A 25,232-nucleotide genomic window follows, 5' to 3' on the forward strand; every position below is an offset into this window, starting at 1 on the left:
GAGATACTTGGAAGAGGCCCATTACTGATTAGTAACCACTTGTGTGAGAATCAGAATTGTTATTGGTTGAGACAAATACTGTTCATCAACCTTTTCACTCTTTCCATATATCTTTCTTTCAAAAGAATGCTTCGGCGGGCTCGTAGAGTCCAATATTTAAGCTAGTCGACAAGGTATGCTTCGCTGAGATGGTATAAATTTCCAGACCACACCTACTTTACCGCAGTATGAGATAAATCGTCATTCGTCTGCGCTTCCTGTTTCGTTGGGTCCAATGAGAGCAGTGTTTACAGCGTTCACCGGCATTATTTAATAATACTAAGGTCGGATTGCCGTGCTTGGTTGCACCAGGGTTGTTTACTGCAGGTGTGTTGCCCAGTTTGATGTTGCATAAGCACAGGAAACATGATTTACCCTTCTAATCCTTCCCTCTCTTCCTAGATAAAGGAGTCAGCCACAAGGAGGACAAGAAACAATCCCCAAAACCTGTCGACGGTGAAGAAAGAGGCTCCAAGCGCTCAGACCCTCCTGCCAAACGAAGGCCCGTACCCGAGAACCTCGTCTTGCAGGGAAGAATCAGTAGGAGGCAAACAAGAGTACATCAAGACAATGACACAAGCTGCACCCCAGCTCATGGGGCCAAACCTTCAGTGCATGTCCGGGGCACGGATGACGAGAAGGCCAGCAGGTGCCATCTTGTGGGGGGACGTGAAGAACGCCGCAACCTCCGGCGCCGGAACTTCCAGGACAAAGTTGGCCGACACCACTCAGGCTTTTTTTACAAAGAGAGTCACAGAAGAGCTGGGTGTAAATTGCACAACCAGGTGGCAGAAATAAATGTGCTATCACTGCAAGGTTGGCAGGGATCACTGCAGCAGGCGTATGATGCAAGGAACATTCATGGTGATACCACCAGAGAAATTAAGTCAATTTTACAACCCTCGATGGAACAGCCAAATGCAAGTGCTTCTAAAGCCCCAACGCCTCTGGTAAACCATTCAGATCCAAAGGCCCAAAGGGACCCACGAGACCCCAGATATCCAGGAGCCTCGACCAAGCCTAAACCGTCCATTGTCCAATCAACTCTGACACCCAAGATGGGAGATTTGAACCGAATGACCCAGAAAGATTGTGCAGATCAAACAACTCCTACAGACCTGCCAGGCCCAACATCTTCCAACTATCTGAACCCAAGACCTCAGAGGAACCCCTCACACCCAACCAATTGTGTAGAACCAATACCTGTAATGTGCCAGCCAGACACCCGACTTCAGGCAGTCTGGTCAAATGTTAAACCTTTCAAGAACCTTTCAGACCCTCAAGGGCAGGAAGGGTTGTCACATTCCAGACCCCAGATGATCCTGCCAGACCAGAGCCACAGCATGGGAAGTTCAGAGCTCCAACCCCAGAATGAGTGGTTAGGCCCTAGGCTGCAGCAGGACTGCACGGACACAAGGACCACAATATATGAATCCGGCACCAGAGCCCCTGGGATGGTCTGCAGACCTCAAACAGATCAACTGCTTTCCCCGCCTCTAACCTTAGGGCGGCCCTACAGCCTCAACCAGAGACCCCCTCTCACTCCATACACCACAGATGTCAGTGCACCGGCACAGAAACCCCGGGCACAGTCCAACTCAGCCTACAACATAGGCGAGGTCTCCCTCCATGCGGGGCGGAGAGTGATGCCTCTCCATCTAACCCCAGATCTGGGTTCCTCCCCCGATCTACATCTGCAGTCCCAAACCATTAAATCAGCAGAGCATCGAGCCAGGCACCACTCTGAGATGACGCCAGCACGTGCATCCTTCATCCCCGGAAACAGAACCATCCATTATGACCATTTAAGAGGTGACAGATACCTTCAGGAATGTCCACTTCCTGAGCACCCAGAAGGACATATTCCAACCGGTCACTTGTCAAATGAGTTGAAATGTTCTCCTTCTCATGAGCCTGAAGCAGATATCCACCCGGTGAACAAGCAGGAGATACTCACCTATGGCCACAATTCTGTCTTTAACATCCCTGATCCCAAGAATGCACCCATGCTGCAGCATTCAAGCATCACGCTCATCAGCTCACATACAGGAACAGGACGTGTGGTGTATGACGCACGTGCTACAAGGATCCAGTCCAAAGAGCAGGTCAAGAAACATACCAGACACAACCTGGAGAAGGAGCTAGTGCACCCCACAACTCAGCAGAGGTTTCTTCTCTACGACAACAATGGGGCCTCCAGGGAAAGGAATCACCTGCCTTTGGGACCCAGACTACCACCGTCCATCATCACCAGACCTCACTACACCCAGGTGCCCAAGGACAGCCTGCTTTAGGCGTCCGTTCTGAAGACCCACCAGATGGCCAACCTGTTGTCAACTTCTAGAGTATTGTGGTATACATACATATGTTAGACTCAAGGAAATACCCGTAGGTCCCCTTAATTTGAACACACACATAAAATAAAGGCTACCAAAATTCTCATAATATCTGGCTCTGTTTTAATGTCCTGAGCATTCAGGGTCCAAATGACAAGGTGTTTGTGCACCAAGTGTAGTTTAGGTGCTGAAGTGGCAGAATCTAAAAAAAGGGCAAATCCCAGGCCTGCTTCATATATTAAGACTGATGAGTGTCTATGTCACTACCAGAGACGAGGATTATAAAAAATATTTTCTCCCATGTATTAACTTAGTATCTAGAATATTAATGCTGAAAAGCTTACTTGTGACATGCTTCCCATCAAATTAGAGAAAAAAACACAACTGCTCAGACACCAGCATCTCAAAGGGAGTGGGGACTGATTTGCTGATGTGAAAATTATACATTTGAGACAGCTTCCCATTGGGAATTGTCAGCCAGCCTCGAGAGGTGCAGGCAGCACCTCCTTCCTGTGATGTGTTCCCAAACAGGAACTCCGTGGCCTGATTTAGAGTCTGGCAGAAGTGCATTATATCCTATAGCACTTGTAATATGACAGACAGGATATCCGCCAAGTTTGTGAGGGAGTTACCATCCACCAAACTTTAAATCATGCTCATAATTCCATTAAAAGCGGCGCCTGTCCCTTTAACAAGCACAAGTTGCTTTTACAAAAAGGTTTCTGAATTGGGAAAGCAAATGCAACAACGGTAAACAGAAGGAAGGTAGGCGAGGAGGAAGTAAAAACAGCGACAGAGGGAGGGAGTGCCAGGGGACAAATTATTAGTCCTTGCTCCAGAGTACAGCCAAACATAAATAGAGGAAGAAAAGCCTCTGATGAACAGGAAGCAAGCAAATGGGCGTGGTAATTAAGCCAACCAATGGTGAGCAATGGGCGGGCTCTTAGTCACTGTAAGTGAACTGTCTCAGGAGAAACCTAAAAATATGTTTGATTCACCTCACAAACCTGTGATTTTCAGGGTGTTTCAAGCATCCTACCCTTGAATAAAATATCAAGGGGGCGGGATAAACTGTACAAAAAGAGCGTGAGGTGAAGTACTGAAAGACTAACTTGTAAGAACAAGAAATGTAATGGTGACAATACCTCCTCGGACGCTGCCCTCTTCTCTGGTGGTGGCCACCTGTATCCCTGCATGCTGTGGCTTAACCCGCAAGCTGTTGTGAAATGCTCACAGGTCACGGACCCAAGAAAATGAAGGCAGCTGTGGAAGAATGTGGATGTGAGATACCCTGGCCAGGGGTATTGTCAGTGCACTTGGGGCACAATGGGCCAGATGTATCAAAGGGTTTTACCCATTCTGTGTCTGTGGGAAAATGCTTTGGTACATATGGCCCAATGTTCCTTGTAGGCAGACATCAAGTGACAGATATTTAGCATGGAGCACTTTACTAAAACATCCCTTGGCAAAGCCACTAGGTCTCGCTGTTTGGACCTATTGGCTTTGCCAATGCTGTCTGAGAGAGCAGGGGTCAGGAGGGAGGCACACAAGTTACAGAGCATTACAGAGCCCAGAGTTGTTTTCAAGGTGGGGGAAGAAACAATTGAGATTAAAAGCACCATGGAGGAGGGAGTTTACAGTGGAAAGCCCACAAGCCAGACAACAATGTGAAGAGTATGGGTATTTTTTCTAGGGGGAGAAGCACGTGAGGGAGAGAGCATTATAGGGGAGGGGAGAGTTTGCAGGGGAGAAGCATGTGAGGGAGAAGGCAGCAAGGAGAGCATGAGAAGGAAGAAAACAAGAGACAAAGCAATACAAAGCAGAGGGTGCTTTTCTGGACGGGTAACATAAGGAATAGAGCAACGTGGAGCACAGGGGAGAGGGAGCTTGCAGGGAGAAGTGCATGAGGGAAGGAGAAATATGCAGATTGGGGCAGAGGAAACAGACCATGGGGATGATTTGAAGTTGGGAAAAGCAGGAAAAGCACACAAGGGAAAGAATAACATGGAGTGGGAGTGGGCGAGGAACACAAAGCAGAGAGCAACAGGGGCCAGGATGATCTTTGGGGAAGAAGCACACAATGGGGAGAACAACACAGAATACTGCTGAAGGGGGAATGGACACAGAGAAGATAGCAACACAGAGTGTGGGGGAGTATTGCAAAGGAAAAGCACAAATGGGAGAGAGCTGTAAAACACATGCACTCTTGTGGAGTGCTTACCATGAAAGAGTTCCCTAAAAGTGGGATGATACAGTTCAGGCAAGCCAAAAGTAGGGACTAACACAAGATGGACAAGGAAAGACAATGAATAATGAGAAAGTAAATAGTAGTGTAAATACAACCAACCAATCGGAAGCAACAAATGGGTTGTAAGCCCACTGAAAATTCTTGGCAAGCAAACAATGGTTCTTTCACAACTGGACAGCTTGTGACTGGTAGACAAGACCTAAACACGTTACTGTGACAGTCTCCCAACTCTGCCAGTACACGCGTGTACCCAAGCACGGAGGCATGCACATCTGACAACACAGACCCTGAATCTCTAGGTGCCTCTTACCACCTGGCTCCCTCGTGTTCTTATTTTCTACTAGGCCTTTAGACCCCTCTCAGACACTGTCCCACACCTATGCAATGCCTGCACACAGTTTCAAGATCAGCAAAGACACATTTGCCCAGGTAAAAGTAGGTTACAGTTTGAGGCGCAGGCGTGGCCACACAACACCCACACCCCTTCCTAGTACAATAGCTCTGACAAGTTCTTTGCCTCCTGTCAGCAAGTAAAGAGGTGCTGAATCACCAGCATCTGGCCTCTCCCAGTCCCTTTGCTCCCAGGCACACTTAAGGATTTGTGGGCCCTGGGCCAAACATATTTTAGGGGCCCCTGTAGAGAACAGATATGAATTCATGCATTATCGCCAGCCCTTTCATGCACTCTTTGGCCAAGTCACTGACAGTGACAGGCAGACTGGTCCAAATTTTAAATGTGTTTACATCTAGTATTCAGGGACAGTGACGTGTGTTTTCAATATTGTAACACATCAGCAGCTCACTAATATTATTGCAAATAACGTCTGTGACCCCCCCTCCCAGTTCTCACATATGAGGTCCTGTTTTGATGGGAATTTGTTTTCACGGATGTTGCATGAAACACAGACAGCATTTCTCTGCAAAATGTGTGTAATAGACTCACACACAAAATAATGTAAAGGAAAATGGTATTTAAAACAATATGTGTTTAAAAATCATTCAAGGTCATCAGGGCAGGACTGTGTGGAGAACAGAGCTGGTCTATCAGGGACTCCCAGAAAAACTGGGGCCCGGGGCCAGAGCCCACTTTGCCTGTGCCTTCAAACCCCTCTGCTTGCTTCCTCAGTACTCCCCTTTCTTTGGGTGTATCTCAGTCGCAGGTTTGTTGGGTGGCTCTCTCTTGTGTCGTAGTTTGCATACTTTGTACTGAAAGTTCATTTTTTCTCTCTTCCACCACTGAATACTTTTTTGAACAATACTGCACCACTGGTATGCCATATTATTTTATTTTAATTTATATTTTTATGCATCATATTTGCAGCTCACTCAGATGCTGGAAATTGTGTTGTCCTGTTGGTGACTCTCTGCTTGATCTCTATAAAGTCGAAACATTGATGATATTCCGTGGGCTTAATATATCACACTTTTGAACTTGTTTACAATGATGCATTCTGTGCCTTCCCCTCCAAAATATTGTGCAGTTTGTATAAGTTTATTATTTTCTGGGGTAAAACATTTTGTTTAAAATTGCTGTACACACTGCCATGTTTTATGTTGTTTTCTCATAAACTGAGCCCTGCTTCACCCACATTACTTATTTGGTATATTATATGTACAATTAGGGTGAACAGGGGTCCAGGGTTTGCTGGGATACTCTTGGATTTTCACCAGCTGTCCCTGGAGATTTCAGCAAATTTGACCCATGTCCTAATTTTCAGTGAGGGTTGACTGAAAACAGAGGAGAGCAGGTTTATTATGTGTCCCAAAGCAGGACTAGCTAGCAGGGTATCTGAAAGCAATTTCAATTTCCAGATGTAATTTGGGGTTTGTGCCATTAATTTTATTCATACAGAACTACAAATACCAGCATGCATAGCTGTGCCCGTCAGCATTAGTAAAACCGTCACTCAAGCCCTAACCACCAGCCGGCTCGACTATGGCAAGGCACTGTATGCAAGAACCAACACCGAACTCATGAGAAGACCCCAGACAATACAGAACTCAGTGGCCAGACTCAGTCTGCCCAAACAGACCCACATCACCCCACACTTCAAGAACCTCACTGGGTCCCCGTCCAGAAAAGATGCTGATGTAAGATGTTTACAGATGCCTACAAAGCCCTTGACGACCAAGGACCCAGCATACATGAGCCACCGCCTGAACCAACCATCAGAGACCTACGCTCCACCTCCCCGCCCAGACACCGTGCATCCGCTGAAGCCACTGAAGTCTGGGAACGACCTCCACCTCCGAACATCACAATCACTGGCCGACTTCAAGAAGAGACCTCAAGACCTGGCTTTTCGACTGAGCCCAGCAACCTAGCGCCTGGATACCCTCATGGCTGAACAGCGGCACTGAACAAATACTGTTTTATTGACTGATTCTCATGAACTACAGTTAAAAGTAAACACCATCGCCCAAAGAACTATGGCCCATATTTATACTTTTTTAGCGCCGCATTTGCGCCGCTTTTTGACGCAAAAACAGCGCAAACTTAAAAAATACAATTATATTTTGCAAGTTTGCGCTGTTTTTGCGTCAAAAAGCGGCGCAAATGCGGCGCTAAAAAAGTATAAATATAGGCCTATAACTCCCAGTATACACGCTCACGAAGACTACAACTCCAAGCTTTTGAAGAGTAACAACTTCCAATTGATTGCTTGTGAAACTGCAACTCCCAGCATGCACAGCTTTCTGCCTCAGCTAAATATGGCCACACACAGTCCCAAGAAGGCAAGCATCTACCTGGGAGTGCAGACCCGGCCCGGGTGGGTGCAGAAGGCAGCACGCTACCCCCTACTGTGAAAGGCGCTAAGAAGCACGCACAGTAACCAGTCACGTGTGGCACTGCCCTGTATGCACTTCTGTGTTAACCACGCCCCGGGTCGTGCCTACCAGCACCCTGTGATAATAAAGGGCTCTGTGTGTGCTACTGAGAACTGGCCGTGCACCCCCTATCTGAGCCCACGCTCCTGGGGGGCAGAGGGCGGGGGACCTGCAGGAGACTAATCCCTGCTTAGGGAAAGGGGCAGGACAGCAGGCACTGCCCCTCCCGCCCTCAGGTCCGCAAATAAACCAGAGGAGGAGTTTGCTGGCAGGAGAGACAGTCACCTGCTTGTACTGTGCCTCCCTCTCAGCCTAGCGCCTCCTCCACAGAAGACTCTTTCATAGCACTATGGAACGCCTTTCTCCGTCTAGCGCCTCCTCCACTTAGCCCACAGGAGACCCTGTAGCCCACCCCTCTCCTCCACACCTCTGGAGGCTCTCCCTGCCCTCCTCTCCTCACCCCCAGGGGACTCCCCAGCCCTCCCCCTGACCTGGGCCAGCCCTGGAAGCACACACCTGCCAGGCTGCGCCTTTCCGGGCCGCCAGGATCCATTTCCTGCTGTTGGAAACTTTTTTTTTTTTAATCCCCACCGGCTTCATATCTAAAAATCAGAACACGGTTTTTAAAAATTAAAAATACCCTGAAACTCGCCGGAGAGATTCTCCAGGACTGCAGCCTCCCGGGACGCTGGGTCATGTTTCTTCCGGGGTCCAAAGTCTGCGGTTAGATGGTTCCTGCCCCCGGACGGGGTCTGCAGCTGGCCCTCTGTGGAGTGGGGGTGCATCGCCCCCCGGAAGGTCTCCCCTGACCTCACCGCTGAACCTGCTGCCCCACAGCATGCGGGCGCCCCAGGTAGGTTTCTGCCACCTCTAGGAGCTACTCGACCGACATTTGTTCAGTTTTTGTGATGGGGGGGGGGGGGAATAGACAGGAATTGTCATGAGCAGGACTGAGTGTGGAAACCTCTGCACTTGTTTTACGAGGTGACTGCTGTTCCTTTCACGAATGTTTATGGATAGTTAAATCGGTTTAAAGTATCTTTGGAGCGATTCCTTCCTGTGTTTTCAGTTTGTATTTCGGAAGGGAAAACACTGACTGTTACTTATTTTCCAAACATTTTTCTGTCCCTTGTCTAAAAATGTCAGGTATGTTGGCAAAATACTTGCCAGCGGGTGAACATACCCGCTGCACAGTGGACACACATTTGTCAACGTTTCCTCTGTGCCGGGGGGTTGTCAGAGAAGCAGTGAGTGCAGATGTCTAAAGTTTTCTTACGAGTCCATCCCCGGCACTGCCTCGTGTCTACATGCTCCCCCCCCCCCCCCCATGCCTCTCTCTTCTACCTCCTGCAGTTCTCGTCCCTGTGCTGTGACTGCCAAGGCTGCCTGTCTCCATTCCATCCCATGCCTCTTTCTCCCTGTACCTCCACAGCTGGCCTCTTTATCTCATCAATACCAAGGCTGCCTAGTCTCGATTTCATCTCATGCCTCTTTCTTCCTGTACCTACATAGCCGGCCTCTTTATCTCATGAATACCGAGGCTGCCTAGTCTCGATTCCATCCCATGCCTCTTCCTCTACCTCCACAGCCCGCCTCTTTATCACATGAATACCAAGGCTGCCTAGTCTCGATTTCATCTCATGCCTCTTTCTTCCTGTACCTACACAGTCCATGTATTTCTCATGAATGCCAAGGCTGCCTAGTCTCGATTCCATCCCATACCTCTTTCTTCCTGTACTTACACAGCCTGCCTCTTTATCTCATGAATACCAAGACTTGCCTACTATTGATTCATCCCATGCCTCTCTCTTCGACCCCCCCCCCCCCTACACTTCTTGTCTATTTATATCATGAATTCCTAGTCTCGATTCCATCTCATGGTTTTTCTCCTACCCCCCATACTTCCTGTCCCTTTATCCATTGATTACCTAGGGTGCCTAGTCTCGATTCCAGCTCATGCTTCTTCGTCTACCTCCCACGCTTCCTGTCCCTTTATCCCTTGACTATCAAGGCTGCCTAGTCTCAATTTCATCTCATGCCTTTCTTCCTCTACCTACTCAACTCGTCTATTTATCTCATGAATTCCAAGTCTGCCTAGTCTCGATTCCATCTCATGCCTCTTTCTCCCAACGTCCTTGCACTTCTTGTCACTGTATCTCATGAATACCAACGGTGCCTTGTCTCGCTTCCATCTCATGCCTTTTCTTCTACCCCCACACTTCCTGTCCCTTTATCCCTTGAATACCAAGGGTGCCTAGCCTCGATTCCATCTATTTTTTTCTTCTACCTAACTTCTTGTTTCTGTATCCCATGACCAACTCGTCTGCCTAGTCTTGATTTCAATCATGTCTTTCTTTCACCCCCTACACTTTCTCTCTCTTTATCTCACTTGTGCAGCTTATTTTTCATCTCTGCTTTTCTAGTTCATGACTGTCTCCCATCATTCCTGTTCTCTCCCTGCTGCCTTTCTTTGGATGCTACCTCAAAGCCCTGCTACTCCATAGAGGAGGGGTGAACTGCTAAGGCGTCTTCCGTACTAGGGTAGGGGTCACACCTTTACACTTGTCATTCTGTAGAGTGGCCATCAGAAATAGAGGTGCACAGAAAAGACCTTATACGGTGGGGGTGGACACCAGGAAGAGGTGGAGCCTTCACATGAACGCGCGTCATAGACGTCTGACAGATGGAGCCTGAAAGTGTGAGTGACCCACCTTCCTGAAGCATTTTAAAGTGAAGGTCCATTTTTTTCCTGGAATACTTTGAAGAGTTCTGAAGGTGACCCTGCTCAGGCCTGAGGAGCTCACCTAGTCCTATTTCTTCCCTTTTTAGGGTCGAACTTGCAAGTGCTCTGACGCGCTGTCATCTATCTGTGGGCTTTTAACCACGCCCACTGCACGACCATCACTATCACTCGTTCGTGGGCTCGCCTTTCAAAAATCCTTTATCATAATTCGTAAATGCTTTACGTTTGTCCCTCCTTGGGGTGGTTTTGTTACCGCCTTGGCCATCGACCCTGTTACATGGATAATTGCACGTTTGCCGATACGTTTGACTGCGAGTGAACTTATCTTTTTTTCTTTTGTGTCTCTCCTTCATGCTCAAGGCGGCCATGGCGCTTTGAATTGACTTGCTTATGTGGAAAGAAAAGTAAAGTTAGGAATTTACAACACTAATAGCTCCGACTCGAGCAAACATGAGACCCTTTGCATTGCAAATGCTAGTTATTTGTTCTGCTTTTACAGTGTCGAAAGTCAAGCGACAAGTACCAGAACAGGTCTGAATGAAGTGCTCGCCCTGTGTGTAGAACCGGTTTCTCTGCTCTTCGGTTTTGGCATTGCAGAACAGAAAGGATTGTTACCAGGTGACGCCATGACACCAGAGACGCCATGACACCAGAGACGCCATGTTTTCAGTACTCTGCTTCCTGTAAAACTGTTTGTAATCTTGAACTTTAGTTCAAGTGGTTCCTCTTCAGTGCAGCAGGGATAGACCTTGCAGGAGGTGTTAGGAGGGTAACCGAAAGGCCAGTTGGTGCTCCCCAGTGACCTGGAGCTAACAAGGCGATGCAGCTGTTTTCCTTGGATCACAGTGTGGGCTGCAGAGGTCTGTGTGCTGGGAGTTCTGGGCTCATTGCTCCACAGTTGGACAGTTTAATTCATTATTAAGCATGTTGGCGCTATATACAACCGTATCATTTCAATGTCCTGATGGCCATAGATTAAGTTTACCAGTTGACTCCCACATCATCAAAGATGCCACATTCCAGCCCATTTCCGAATCTCAAGCCATTGAAATCTAGTCATTTATCCTAATTACTAACTGATGTGAACCAGGTCTACCTGTCCCAGAAGGCAATGTGTCAGATGGATGCCCACACCAGAATGTGGGGCCTAGGAGGGTATGGCGACCATGTTCCAGGAACCAATGGGTATCACTCACTATATATTTTTTTTGGGCGGAATTGTATGCCTTTCCACCCCCATGAGAATGATGCTGCAATTGTGTGATTATTGCTTCTTCACCTTATACACTAAGCATATGCCATGTCCATTTATTACTCGCTAATGGTTGATCTTATTGAGATATTATACTATAACATGTACCCATGTATTACTAAAATGCCAATAAACATAGGTTCACTATCAACAGCAGGTCCTGTTGTCCCTGGTGAAAGTGAGTCGTGAGGTATCTCTTCTGTCCCTCTGTGTGAGGCAGTTCTGCAGGGCTAGAAGGAAGTTTGACAACCCTTGTGGCAAGTATTGCTGTCCCGAGAGCCACAGCACGAGGTGCTACTGCGGGCTCACTGAATTGCGAAGGACGTCTTTCTTAGGCTTTGACTTTGAAGGGTAAGCGAAGGGTAGCAGTTAACACTTACTCCAGGAGGGTAGATTGGGAAGGATGCTTTAATCAGTCAACAAGTACAATAAAAAAAAAGTCCAGACAGTGGTATTAATTTAAGAAAAGATAAGGCTTTATTTATGTACAATTTCGATGTCTTCCCTGTGCATCTTGGGTTTTTCTAGGCCTAGAGTGCCCAGTTCAACACACCCAGTTTGTGGAACTTTATTAAAAATTTGCAGTCTTTGGATGGGGAGGAGCTTCACCTTTCCGGCTCGGATCAGGGAGGAGCCACTGAACTGTCACAGGTTCTCGCAGGTCCATCTCGGGCTTGTGTCGGCACGTGGTCTAGGTTGGCTGAGTTGGTGCAGCAGAAGTGTTCATTCAGAGGCTCGTGATGCCTTGACATTCGCATTAGAAGGACAATAGTCACCCATGTTAAAAGGGTACCACTTTGTCGATTTCCACTGTCCATGACGCGCCCCGAATAGCTATTGACATCAACAGGGTTAATTGCCTGATCTTGCTGAACCTTTCCACAACATTTGACCTTGCAACCACACAATACCTTAGGTCAGTTTTAGAGAGTGGGCTATTTCAGTCCAGCATCGGGTCTCCAATTCCGAACAATGATGTTAGGTTGTTTCCTCTCAGAGCCAAAAACCCAACCTGCTGCAAATCCTTCCACAAACATCGCAGGAACCAGTACCACACAAAAGCTAGTTGAATCCTTCAGGCAACACTTGGCTCACCCTTACACATATCCAAGGCACTCTTCTCTTCAAACACTAAAGCACACAACAAATGATCACACATGAAGACAAATTTTTTGAGGTCGTCCACTTTTCTCCCTGGCGGTCTCATCTCGAGGATCCCACTCATCAATTCAAGGGAGCTCCTCGCCTTACTGGCCTTTCAATGGCTGCTGTCCATCTGATCTAGAAGCCTTCCTCTCCCTGCAAAACTGTCATGGACATTGCTGACCTCATCAGCACTACATCAATCAACCATTTCAATGAACTCTTTCTGAGTGAATTTAACGTCTCAAGAGACTCACCCAAGACTATGAAAGAGGCGCTTTTTGACAGAGGTAACATCTGATCAATAAACCGCTGAGGCAATCCACACCAAAGACATCATTTTCAGTCTGGTCTTCACCTTGCAGTCTCTTGAATGACCTTCAGTGGTCAGACTACAATGCCATTGTCTTCATTGTCCACTTAGATGTCCACACACCATGGTCAGTGAAAGTTCCCTGAACAACAGAGCACAAACGAAGACTTCACTTTTGACATTCAAGCAAGACTACATCTCTCTTGTGGTTGTGACTTCGCAGCAGACATTAACGCTCTCTTGGACTTGCTACTATCATTCTGACGCTCTGTTTCAGTACTCACACCCCAAGATCTGCCCTCTAGTAAACCAAATCCCCCCCCCCCACCCTCACCCCCACCCCACGCCGTGGTTCGCAGAGAATTAATCAAAGCAAAGAATGTGTCCAGAAGTGAGAAGCGAGGTGGACTTTTTAATTTTGTAGGTTCTTTTATAATTAGAAGACCTATGTATAACTACACTCTCCACTTTAACCGTTGTGGGTTTTTTCCAGTGAACTTCTAAGGTTATTTTAATGCAAGTTAAAATCTTAGTACTTTACTTACGTACATATGTGTGTGTGTATATATACGCACATATATGTGTGTGTGTGTATATGTTTTTATATTTCTGTTTCTTTTGTATATTTTTGTTCGTTTGCTTAGGAGCCATTGCTGCTTTTGTTACAGTGTTAGCCTAGAACCCTGCACTAGGACAGGTTCTCTGTAATTGAAACAGTTGTTAGTTGTTCACGGATCCTTCTCTCTTGTTCTTCCCTCCTGCAGGAGCGTTTCCAGTAAATTTCCGTGCCACCATGCGGGCATTTTGGGGAGGGCCTCACATTGCAGAAGTGCCTGAACGTGAGGTGCCACCTCAGGCCTCTGGCATGGCTTCCTCTGGGACAGCAGCAAATTCCAAGCCTGCACCGGCTCGGCCCCTGACAGACCTAGATTTCCGCTCAGCTGCACGCATCGAAGACCTCAACAAGTTGGTCCAAGAGTTTGGCAAGCATGAGATGCGCGACTATGATGATCAGCGGGCGCTGGAGGTGCACAGTGCCAAGGACTTTATCTTCTCCATGCTGGGTAAGCCACATTCAGTCTGCTGAGCTGTACCTACTCAATTCTTGGTATCTGATTGGGTTTATTATGCGGTTATATGCATGGGCCTCTTCCTGGCTGGGTATATGTGTGAGCCTCTTCCTGGCTGGTTATATGCGTCTTCCTGGCTAGTTATATGCGTGATCCTCTTCCTGGCTAGTTATATGCGTGATCCTCTTCCTGGCTAGTTATATGCGTGATCCTCTTCCTGGCTAGTTATATGCGTGAGCCTCTTCCTGGCTAGTTATATGCGTGAGCCTCTTCTTGGCTAGTTATATGCGTGAGCCTCTTCTTGGCTAGTTATATGCGTGAGCCTCTTCTTGGCTAGTTATATGCGTGAGCCTCTTCTTGGCTGGTTGTATGCGTGAGCCTCTTCTTGGCTGGTTGTATGCGTGAGCCTCTTCTTGGCTGGTTGTATGCGTGAGCCTCTTCCTGGCTGGTTGTGTGCGTGAGCCTCTTCCTGGCTGGTTGTACGCGTGAGCCTCTTCCTGGCTGGTTGTACGCGTGAGCCTCTTCTTGGCTTTTCTTTCCTCTCATTCATACCCCCCTAGCCCTTTAACTTGCCTTCCCATCACCCTTACAGGGCAGAAATACAATGTATAGGAGATCTGTTTAGAATCTAATGATGGAGAGAGTGGGGAATTTATTGTGGGCAGGGGGATCAGAGGCTGCTTAGCCTAGAAAGGGTAACTGAAGTACCTCTGTCAGAGGCGTGATCACTGAGGGTGCGGCTGATAAATGAGGGCCAGAATCTTTTCCTAACCAGAACCTTATTTTACGGAGAATATAGCTGAAATGTGTAGGAAACCATACTCATGAAACAAGCCATTTCCATCACCCTAGTTCCACAGCTGTATGCTAAGACTGCCCATAGTCCTGTTACACTTTAGACCTCATACACTTAAAAAGAATATACATGGACCATCTAGGATGACAGCAGACTGTTTAGGCCTCTAATTTCAATCTACTTGCATGGATAATTTGAAGAGCGGAAAACTAGACATCTGTAACATGACCAGTAATGCACTCCTGGGTGGATATCTTATTTTTTAAGTCTTGCATGCAAACAGCTTCTAGCTGTTTCTCGCCCGCTGCATCGGCTTTTTCCACCATCCCGTTGCTACTTCCCCTCCCGCTGCTGATGTTTCTTCCTCTCCCAGCCCCACCCGTTGACTGTGTTGCGTCTTATCCAGCCATCTCCGCCCTTGTCTATGTCGCTTCTTCCCTCCCGTTGTCTGCGACACCCCCACCTGTGTCATAGTTTTTTTTTGTTATGGGGCGGGAACGAGCGACATCAACAGAACGGTGGATGGGAACAGCAAGCGGGCTTTAAAAAAAAAAAAAAGTGCTATGATGCGGTCATCTGTGGCCCTCTCAGACCATTTTTTTATTTTTTTTCGGTCCCTATGGCGGGAGCGCCATGTTATAAGCAGGCTGCTGACAAGGCTCCCACAAGTACGTTCGGCCCTTAACGTGGCACTGAATTTCATGTTCTGTATCTCCTCCCTCGGCAGGGGTTCATGTGACGGCCGCCTTGTCCTAAATGCACTGATCCTCTTTCACTGCTGCTTCCGTGTCTGCATCTGCTCCGCACCAGTAAATGGATAGTTCACCGTTTGTAAAAATGCTGTTACAACCTTCTCAAGTCTGTGGAAAAGTTTGCAGCTTTGTGAAACTTACAAATATTTTTTTCTTTGCTTTGTCTCCTCCCTGAGCTCTCAAGTCACCCTTCTTTCTCTCTTTATCTCTGCCCACCCCTGAGTCCCAAGGTCACGCTCACCTTCCTTTATCCCTCAAGTTTTCCCCCTCCCTTACTGCCTTCCACCCCCCACTCCACAACACACTATCCTTTAGATCTCCCTTGGGACAGTAAAGACATGTTCTTTACTTAGGGGGCTTTGAGTCCGCCCATTGCTTCCCACTGGTTGACTCCATTGTCATCATACATTCTGTGCTTCTCTTCGATCTGCATGTGTCGACTCCATTTCCTTTTCATGTATTTGTCCCTACCCTGGAGCATGACCGAAGTACTAATTCCCTTTCACGCTGTTGCTTGCTCCCCCTCCGCCTCATCTCTCTTTGTTGCTTGCCCCCCACCTCCCGTCCTACCAGAATAAACTAACAAAGAATACAGCTTTCACCTATGTGAGCCTTATTGGCTTTGCCAATGCTTGTTGTTGACTTCAAACCAAGACCGTGTCTTGCAGCGGCCCTGGGATGCTAGAAGTGGGAGGTGGTGTTTTTTTCCAGTGAGCACAGGCATAGCTCCTCACGGCACCAAGTCACGAAGAGGGCACAGCTGTGGGCGGTCTCTGCATCACTGGTTCAATCTAATTCCACCAGTGTTTTCTCCACCCATGGGTGGTTCCATAAGCAGCACAGAGTCCTGTTTGTTCCCCTGGTGTGAAGGCTCACCCCCAAACCATGAAATGAAGGGACAGTGCCAGAAAATGCCAAACATGGGGTCCTGATCTCTGTCCCACAGATGTCTGGTCCCATTTGGAGCAGTTGCCAGTCCCCGCTGCCAAATCCAAAATGGAAGGGGGGACAATGGGGGCCGGATTGTGGGGGGGGGGGCAGTATGTGAGCCCCCACCCACCAGCGGCCACCTCTCACAAACAGTCCAGGGGTGGTACTCCCTGATTTTCGCACGGCCTTGTGGGCGAACTTCTGGCAGAATGTCTCCCCTGCACACGGTACCGTGGAAGGAATCCCCAGGAGTACCACCTGGACTGGCTTTAGGGCGGTGTGACCGGTGCAGTCGCACCTGGCGCTCTGGTGGGGGCACTGTGTTTAAAAATAACTTGGTTTAAAGGCAAGCAAACTTCCTTGTGCGTCCAGCAGTTTCCGGCAACAATAAAAATGCCAGCATAACTGGTGATTAATATTCATGTTGGGGAGAGATCAGAGTTTTGTCCAGTGTCAGTTTTGACTCATAAAGTAGCGTAGAGGGTTAATGTGCATGCTGCAAAGAACGTGTACCATGCAGATCACAGAACTGAGTGTGAGTGAACTATGAGTAGCGCTATAAAAAAATATTTGTCAGAGAGAGGCTGTTGTGAGGTGCTCTTTTGTGAAGGTGGGGGGGGGGGAGGGGGAGTTGCAACAAAAAGACTGTCTCACCGGACGCCACCCGCACTAATGCCTGCCCTCAGTAACAGGTACTTTCAGTCCCCCTGGACCCCGGTTCAGGAAGGTCCCTCTGCACTGGCAATGCGGATGTTGAACGAGGTAGGAGACGGGCAGTAGGCCTGGGCAGTAGCAAAGGACTAGTCTAACTCGTTCTGATCCTCAGGTGGGTCCCTCCTTCCTGGTGGGAGGTGGGCGCCCCGGGGCTGCCCCCCCTTGGATCTGTTTTCTGTCTTTGGTCCCTCAGTTACATCCATTCTGCTCTTTCAAGGTCAGGATTCAGGCGCGTGCTGACAACATCCAAATTTATATTAAAATTACACTGTGGGCTCCTGACACTTATCGACCCGCAGACGTGGCTGAGGAATGCTCAGAGCAGGGTGACCTCTGGCCGGCTGCAAGTCAACAGCTTCAGAGCGAACCTCGTTTTCTGCAACCTAAGGGGGTGTTCTACCCTGGCGACCAGTTGGCGACCATCCCTTAGGGCCTGGCGACCCCGCCTGCCACCTTCTGTGCCTCGGCGACGTTTGCAAACAACGTCAAACACAGTTGGTGACTTGACAACTTTAGAAAACACTGCAGGACACAGAACAGGTAGATGTTTATTCTGTAAGTAAAGCACGCGCGCCATCATGGCCTGTGCCTAGAAGCTGCCGGGGATAAGCGCTTTACAAATGTAAGTACCGAGTTTTTAACGGATTTCCCCGGGGTTTATTTATAACACATAAGTAGCTCCTCTCCAGTGGTGCCTTTTTTTTTTATTTTTTATTTTAGATATCGGCCTTTGTACTGTAGCGTTTGTAATATAGGTAAACATGTTCATGTAGGATTAATGAAAGATTCATCATCTCTTTGACAGTACAGAAAATAGTTTTCTTCCTGAAGAAGTTCCTTCGAATCAGGAAAGCCTGATTTGTGGGGAGGGAGGGTGTTTGTAATATATGACTGAGAGGCCGCGTGTTAGCTCCCACTATATAGTTAGGGTCGCTTGGCGACAATGCTTAATTTGAGCCGGTGCTCAGCTCTGGCCAATAAGTGTCAACACCAGCACTTTTGACAGTTGCTACACGGTGACCTGTTTGTTTTAATTTAGAGACTCATAGAACAATAGTTGTTTATTAATTCAGTTTACAAGAAAAACAACAAATGCCTGCTGCCAAAGCCATTTTTTATAGCTTTGAGGCCCTCGAACAATCTCGAGCTGTCACACCGGTGGCAGTGTGATGTGTAGTAGTTGTTTAGGTATTGTCTCTGGCAGCGGTAATAAGTGATGCAAGCTGCCGTGACCTCTTGACGAGGGCCTGACACTTTGTCGCGGTGGTCTACCCAACACCTAAACAAACAGATTAAAATACAGCTTTTTTATGAAGGTAAAGAGAAGTCTTGAAAGGGTAGAGAATTCCATAGTGGGGGTGTAAGGAAATGGCTCCCTGTTGCAGTTACCCCCACTTTTTGCCTGATACTGACTTGACTGAGAAGTGTGCTGGGACCCTGCTAACCAGGCCCCAGCACCAGTGTTCTTTCACCTAAAATGTACCATTGTCTCCACAATTGGCACAACCCTGGCACCCAGGTAAGTCCCTTGTAACTGGTACCCCTGGTACCAAGGGCCCTGATGCCAGGGAAGGTCTCTAAGGGCTGCAGCATGTCTTATGCCACCCTAGGGACCCCTCACTCAGCACAGACACACTGCTTGCCAGCTTGTGTGTGCTGGTGGGGAGAAAATGACTAAGTCGACATGGCACTCCCCTCAGGGTGCCATGCCAGCCTCACACTGCCTGTGGCATAGGTAAGCCACCCCTCTAGCAGGCCTTACAGCCCTAAGGCAGGGTGCACTATACCACAAGTGAGGGCATAGGTGCATGAGCACTATGCCCCTACAGTGTCTAAGCAAAACGTTAGACATTGTAAGTGCAGGGTAGCCATAAGAGTATATGGTCTGGGAGTCTGTCAAAAACGAACTCCACAGCTCCATAATGGCTACACTGAATACTGGAAAGTTTGGTATCAAACTTCTCAGAATAATAAACCTACACTGATGCCAGTGTTGGATTTATTAAAAAATGCACACAGAGGGCATCTTAGAGATGCCCCCTGTATTTTACCCAATTGTTCAGTGCAGGACTGACTGGTCTGTGCCAGCCTGCTACTGAGAGACGAGTTTCTGACCCCATGTGGTGAGGGCCTTTGTGCTCTCTGAGGACAGAAACAAAAGCCTGCCCTGGGTGGAGGTGCTTCACACCTCCCCCTGCAGGAACTGTAACAACTAGCAGTGAGCTTCAAAGGCTCAGGCTTTGTGTTACAATGCCCCAGGGCACTCCAGCTAGTGGAGATGCCCGCCCCCTGGACACAGCCCCCACTTTTGGCGGCAAGTCCAGGGGAGATAATGAGAAAAACAAGGAGGAGTCACTGGCCAGTCAGGACAGCCCCTAAGGTGTCCTGAGCTGAGGTGACTCTGACTTTTAGAAATCCTCCATCTTGGTTTTGGTGGATTCCCCCAATAGGAATAGGGATGTGCCCCCCTCCCCTCAGGGAGGAGGCACAAGGAGGGTGTAGCCACCCTCAAGGACAGTAGCCATTGGCTACTGCCCTCCCAGACCTAAACACACCCCTAAATTCAGTATTTAGGGGCCCCCCAGAACCTAGGAAACTAGATTCCTGCAACCTAAGACGAAGAAGGACTGCTGAGCTGAAAAACCTGCAGAGAAGACGGAGACACCAACTGCTTTGGCCCCAGCTCTACCGGCCTGTCTCCCCACTTCAAAAGAACTGCTCCAGCGACGCGTTCCACAGGGTCCAGCGACCTCTGAAGCCTCAGAGGACTACCCTGCATCTAAAAGGACCAAGAACTCCCGAGGACAGCGGCTCTGCTCCAAGGAAGAAGCATCTTTGCAACAGAGAAGCAACTTTGAAAGAACCCACATTTCCCGCCGGAAGCGTGAGACTTTACACTCTGCACCCGACGCCCCCGGCTCGACTTGTGGAGAACCAACGCTACAGGGAGGACTCCCCGGCGACTGCGAGCCCGTGAGTAGCCAGAGTTGACCTCCCTGAGCCCCCACAGCGACGCCTGCAGAGGGAATCCAGAGGCTCCCCCTGACCGCGACTGCCTGCTTCTAAGAACCCGACGCCTGGTAAGGACTCTGCACCCGCAGCCCCCAGGACCTGAAGGATCCAACCTCCAGTGCAGGAGCGACCCCCAGGTGGCCCTCTCCCTTGCCCAGGTGGTGGCTACCCTGAGGAGCCCCCCCCCTTGCCTGCCTGCATCGCTGAAGAGACCCCTGGGTCTCCCATTGAACTACATTGCGAACCCGACGCCTGTTTGCACACTGCACCCGGCCGCCCCCATGCCGCTGAGGGTGTACTTTTTGTGCTGACTTGTGTCCCCCCCCAGTGCCCTACAAAACCCCCCTGGTCTGCCCTCTGAAGACACGGGTACTTACCTGCTGGCAGACTGGAACCGGGGCACCCCCTTCTCCACTGAAGCCTATGCGTTTTGGGTACCACTTGGACCTCTTCACCTGACCGGCCCTGAGCTGCTGGGGTGGTAACTTTGGGGTTGCTCTGAACCCCCAACAGTGGGCTACCTTGGACCCAACTTTGAACCCTGTAGTTGGTTTACTTACCTGCAAAACTAACAAACACTTACCTCCCCAGGAACTGTTGAAAATTGCACTGTGTCCAGTTTTAAAATAGCTTATTGCCATTTGTGTGAAAACTGTATATGCTATTTTGCTAATTCAAAGTTCTTGTGGTTCTTAAAATAAACTAAGAAAATATATTTTTCTATATAAAAACCTATTGGCCTGAAATTGTCTTTGAGTGTGTGCTCCCCATTTATTGCCTGTGTGTGTACAACAAATGCTTAACACTACCCTCTGATAAGCCTACTGCTCGACCACACTACCACAAAATAGAGCATTAGAATTATCTCTTTTTGCCACTATCTTACCTCTAAGGGGAACCCTTGGACTCTGTGCATGCTATTTCTTACTTGAAATAGTACATACAGAGGCAACTTCCTACAGGGGGTTCCTGCACAGTTAAGTATTGGAAAAAAAAAGATGTGCTTTGTGGTCACCAGTATTGGCTTTGACAATGCCGGATGCCTTTAAAATATGCCAGTATTGGAAAAACCAGTAGGGGTGACCGTCCACCTTAAAACTATATAAAACTTTTTCTGTACTCTCAAGATGGCTGCCACATTGTGTTACGCAACATAACGATCCAGCATAATAAGGCAACGCAATCTTCACCTTTTTAAAGTACAGAAATAAATTGCCTCAGTGCCTTGAGACCCTACGGGTGATTAGCTGCGCTTTAGAAATCACTGATTGATTGATTTGATTGAAATTGCAGGATGCAACTTGACGACCGAGCCCGATGGTGACCTTGAAAATACAGGAAACAATGTTTTCATACTTAAAAGATGGCCACCACGGTGCGTGAAGCAATTGATGACTTGATGTGGTGGCCATGGTGAAAACACAGAAGTCAATATTTTCTATAGTTTTGTGATGGCAAGTCACTGCTGTTGGCTTTGCCAGCACAATGTAAAAGCACCTGGCACTGTCAAAATCCATTAGTGGCGGCCACCAGGAAGCGAGAAAGGAGTGGCAAGAAAAAGAGAACACCGGAGAGGGGGGGGGTTACAATGAGGCTCAGCACATCATCCAGGGCATCCCCAAGCCTGCCACCCGTGCTTGTTGCACTGCAAAGTAGTACTGGAAAGTACAGTGTGAAAAGAGAGATGCGATGGGGGAGGTTCGTGGACCAGGGAAAGATGGGAAGTGGGCACTCAGCGGAGGAAGGAGCAAGAAATACACTCCCAGGGATTGCAAACTAACAAAGTTGTTAAAAAAAAAAAAAAAGTTTCATGATTTCAGCAGTGGAAGGACGCATCCTATTCAATCAAAAGCAAGGGTAAAGAAGAAATAGTCAAGGGGCGGGACAAACACAAGAAGGGGGAGAAAAGTCATCCAGTGATTTGCTGGGACTCAAATAGACAAAGAAAGTCATCCAATTATGAGAAAGGGGCTGACCAAAGACACACACAGTGTTATATACAATGCTGCCTGCAACAGACAGGTGAAACCTACACTTGTGACCAGGTTGTATTAGAGACTGGAACCTTAATCTGCTCTTTCCTTCCCGACTCCCAGTTTTAAGATGGTGTGTACATTTGTGCAAAGAGGGTGAGGGCCAGATGATGTAAACACTTGAACACATGCTTAGGAATATTTTAGTTCTTTATTTACCATTTATTTCCAATACTGACAATGTGCAATCATACTAACAGGTGCAAAATGCCCATGTTTAAGAAATAGACCCACATGCAGCCTAACAGTAACAAGCATTTGCAATGCAATGGGTCTCGCGTTTGCTCGAGTGAGAGCTATTAGCGTTGTAAATTCCTAACTGGACTTTTCTTGCTACATACATTCAAAATGAAAAGTAAAACAGTTGACATAAGCGAGCCGATTCAAAGCACCACAGCTGCTGTCGCTTGAGCGCGGATTAGACACACAAAAGGAAAAATGAAAAGTAAAACAGTTTACATAAATGAGCAAACTCAAAGCACCACGGCCGAAATAAACGTGAGCGCAAAGGAACCTCAAAAGACCCCAAGGAAGGACAAAGGTAAAGCATTCACCAATGATGATAAAGGATTTTTGAAAGGCAAGCCCACGAACGAATGAAAGTGACAGGCGTGAGGTGGGCGTGTTAAAAGCCCACATAGATAACAGGATGTCGGATGCTCAACCTAAAAATGACTACAGAGCTGATCCTGGTAGTTCAGCAAAGAGCTTTAAACTTAATACAGGCCTGAGCTCTGGGTCAATGAAGGGAACCATGGGACTCTGAGGTGTAACCCCACCTTTATAGACTACAGATAGTGCAAACAGCTGCATCTAGGCCACTTTGTTGCACGTGTAGCATATTTTCTAATAGGCCTGATTAGATAGAGCCCAGGCAGGAGTGAACTGCAACTCTGACAACTAATGCCTGTTTCTTCAAGGATGGAAGAATATGTTGGTAGTGTTTCCTGTGGCACGCTAACCTGAGTAACTTGAGTGATCACACCAGCAACACGTTAACAATTTATCAATCAGCCTCATACTGGTGACAACAACTATACAAGTCAAAAATTAAACATGATTTAATATTTGTTTAATGGAGAAGAGGGCTAGAAAATACTGAAACCAGTTTTCTTATTCAAATCCTCATTGACTATTTGTGTGAAAGGAACATCTGCACCCCCAAATCGACTTTATTTGCAGAACGTACATGTAATATTGTATAAAAAACAGAAATAAATGAGAAGTAGCTGTGAGATCAGTGTTAAGGGTCAGAAAGGTTTTGGCTTCATACATCTTTAAAGGCAAGCTGTCCTCGGGATACAGAACCTGATTTCTGAAATGGGCTAGGCTGTGTCTGTGCTGTCTCCTGAAATATAGGCAATTTATATCCAGGGACATTGAAATTGTGATTGTAAAGCCTCAGCGTTTTTCACAAAATTATGGATTTGCTGCATTTGCCACATACTCCATCATCTGCTGCAAAATCTGCAGATTTTAACAAAATAAAATTGTAGCTGAAATGGTTCCAAAGTTACTAAAAACACAGTGATTCGTGTTATCACGCAGTGGAAGGCACTTTGCAAAGCTCGGCTTGTCACCTCCGCCCAGACAGTGCTAACAAGTGTATAAATGTCAAAATAATTTGCAAAATGTGCATTGCACTGCATAATTTGCTTTTATATGCTGCATAATTTACTCATCCCTGCCGCATAATTTGACCCTTCCCTGTCGCCTAATTCAAGTGGCCTTGATTATATCCACAAACATAAAGTACGTATTTACAAGAAACATTTTGAGTTGAACATTTTTGTCAAATGCGGCCTGTTGCACAAATCTGCTCCCATTGCAAAGCTTTAATCAGCGGCATCTCTAATTCTGAACTCCTATTTAAAAATGCTTAATCCAGCAAGTATTCCAATTTTTTTTGCGTTCCAGTGCTAGTTGTTGAGACGTGCATGGCTAAAGAGGAGATCGGAATAATGTGAAGCCTGTTGGTTGAACACCCTTTGGCCCCAGAAGTAACCACTAGAAAGCGAGATTTGATAGAAATTTCTACCATGAGATGTTTCTGGTGTACATGGATAAAAGGTAGTTTGTCGGTTTAGAGTTGCCTTCGTTGTCTGCATGAGTCATGTACAAGGCAAGTGTGATTTGAAAAGTGTCTCTAGTGTGTCACTGTTGAAGCATGTCTCCGTCCGGAAGAAGGCTTGGGAAACCAAAATTAACGTTCATGGCGACCACTGCCGTTTCACAAAGTTCTTTTTAAAATGCGACATGCTGATTAATTTGGATGGCACTTCTGTGTCATGAAGCATGAGTGAGTATGAATGAGGGATGTTTGGTATTTTAACCTTTTGTCCATGCTGCATGGCTGTGCTGCAGGCAATCTTTGACTCATAATTTAGTTTTTGTGTCACTACTGGGGCTTTTGGTAAACAAGTTATTGTTACGCCATCCCTTGAGTTGATGTTTGTGTGCTATAGGTAAGATCAAGGGGTTGATCTAGATCTGGCGTTGATGAGTTAAGGCGACTTTTAAACAAGTTGGTCAGTTTCCTGTTGGGTACCTGTAAGAAATCCTCCATAGGATTTCTAGATCACGTGACTATCCACAAGTCTCCACAGTTTTCTGAGTCACCTTTAACCCAAACCAAACACACCCTGTTTATGTGCATCCGGCTTGGGCCACTGGTGACACAGAAAACCGAGGTCGGTCACGGGCCCACATATGGTGTGTCTCTGTGTTTGCCAGCCCAACCATCCTTGTTTAAATCACCTGTTGTGATGCACCTTATTGAAGGCTTCATACGCGTTCCCTTCCAGACTGTTTGTGGTGTCAAAGTGGGACCAGAACTTGGACTTGACGTTTCGCATGTGGATGTTCTTCAAACCAATGCATGTCTCTTCTTCTAACTTAAGACTGTATTCCTCTTTGCAATCACTTCACCTCGTTGTGTGAGTAAACTCCACTTGATGTCTGTGTAACATTCCTACACAACCTTGTTTCTGGAAAACCTGGTACTGAGGACTCCTGCAGTCTC

The 25,232-nt window shown here is 47.5% G+C and overlaps 1 protein-coding gene across 3 annotated transcripts in view; it reads left to right on the forward strand.

The window, feature by feature from the left end:
- TMEM102 (transmembrane protein 102) overlaps positions 1–25,232 on the forward strand; it is a 32,724-nt gene that overhangs the window by 3,211 nt on the left and 4,281 nt on the right. The window contains exons 2-3 of one of the 3 annotated variants that reach the window (XM_069215586.1): positions 442–2,309; positions 13,668–13,967. In XM_069215586.1, the coding sequence (XP_069071687.1) occupies positions 13,697–13,967 (271 nt within the window). In that variant the 5' untranslated portion in view covers positions 442–2,309; positions 13,668–13,696. Of the gene's footprint in view, positions 1–441; positions 2,310–7,562; positions 8,306–13,667; positions 13,968–25,232 lie in introns of those variants that run through there. The other 2 variants (XM_069215585.1, XM_069215587.1) reach the window with 2 other exon arrangements.

This window comes from Pleurodeles waltl, chromosome 12 (assembly GCF_031143425.1).
Source record: "Pleurodeles waltl isolate 20211129_DDA chromosome 12, aPleWal1.hap1.20221129, whole genome shotgun sequence".
In the NCBI taxonomy this organism is placed as follows: domain Eukaryota; kingdom Metazoa; phylum Chordata; class Amphibia; order Caudata; family Salamandridae; genus Pleurodeles; species Pleurodeles waltl.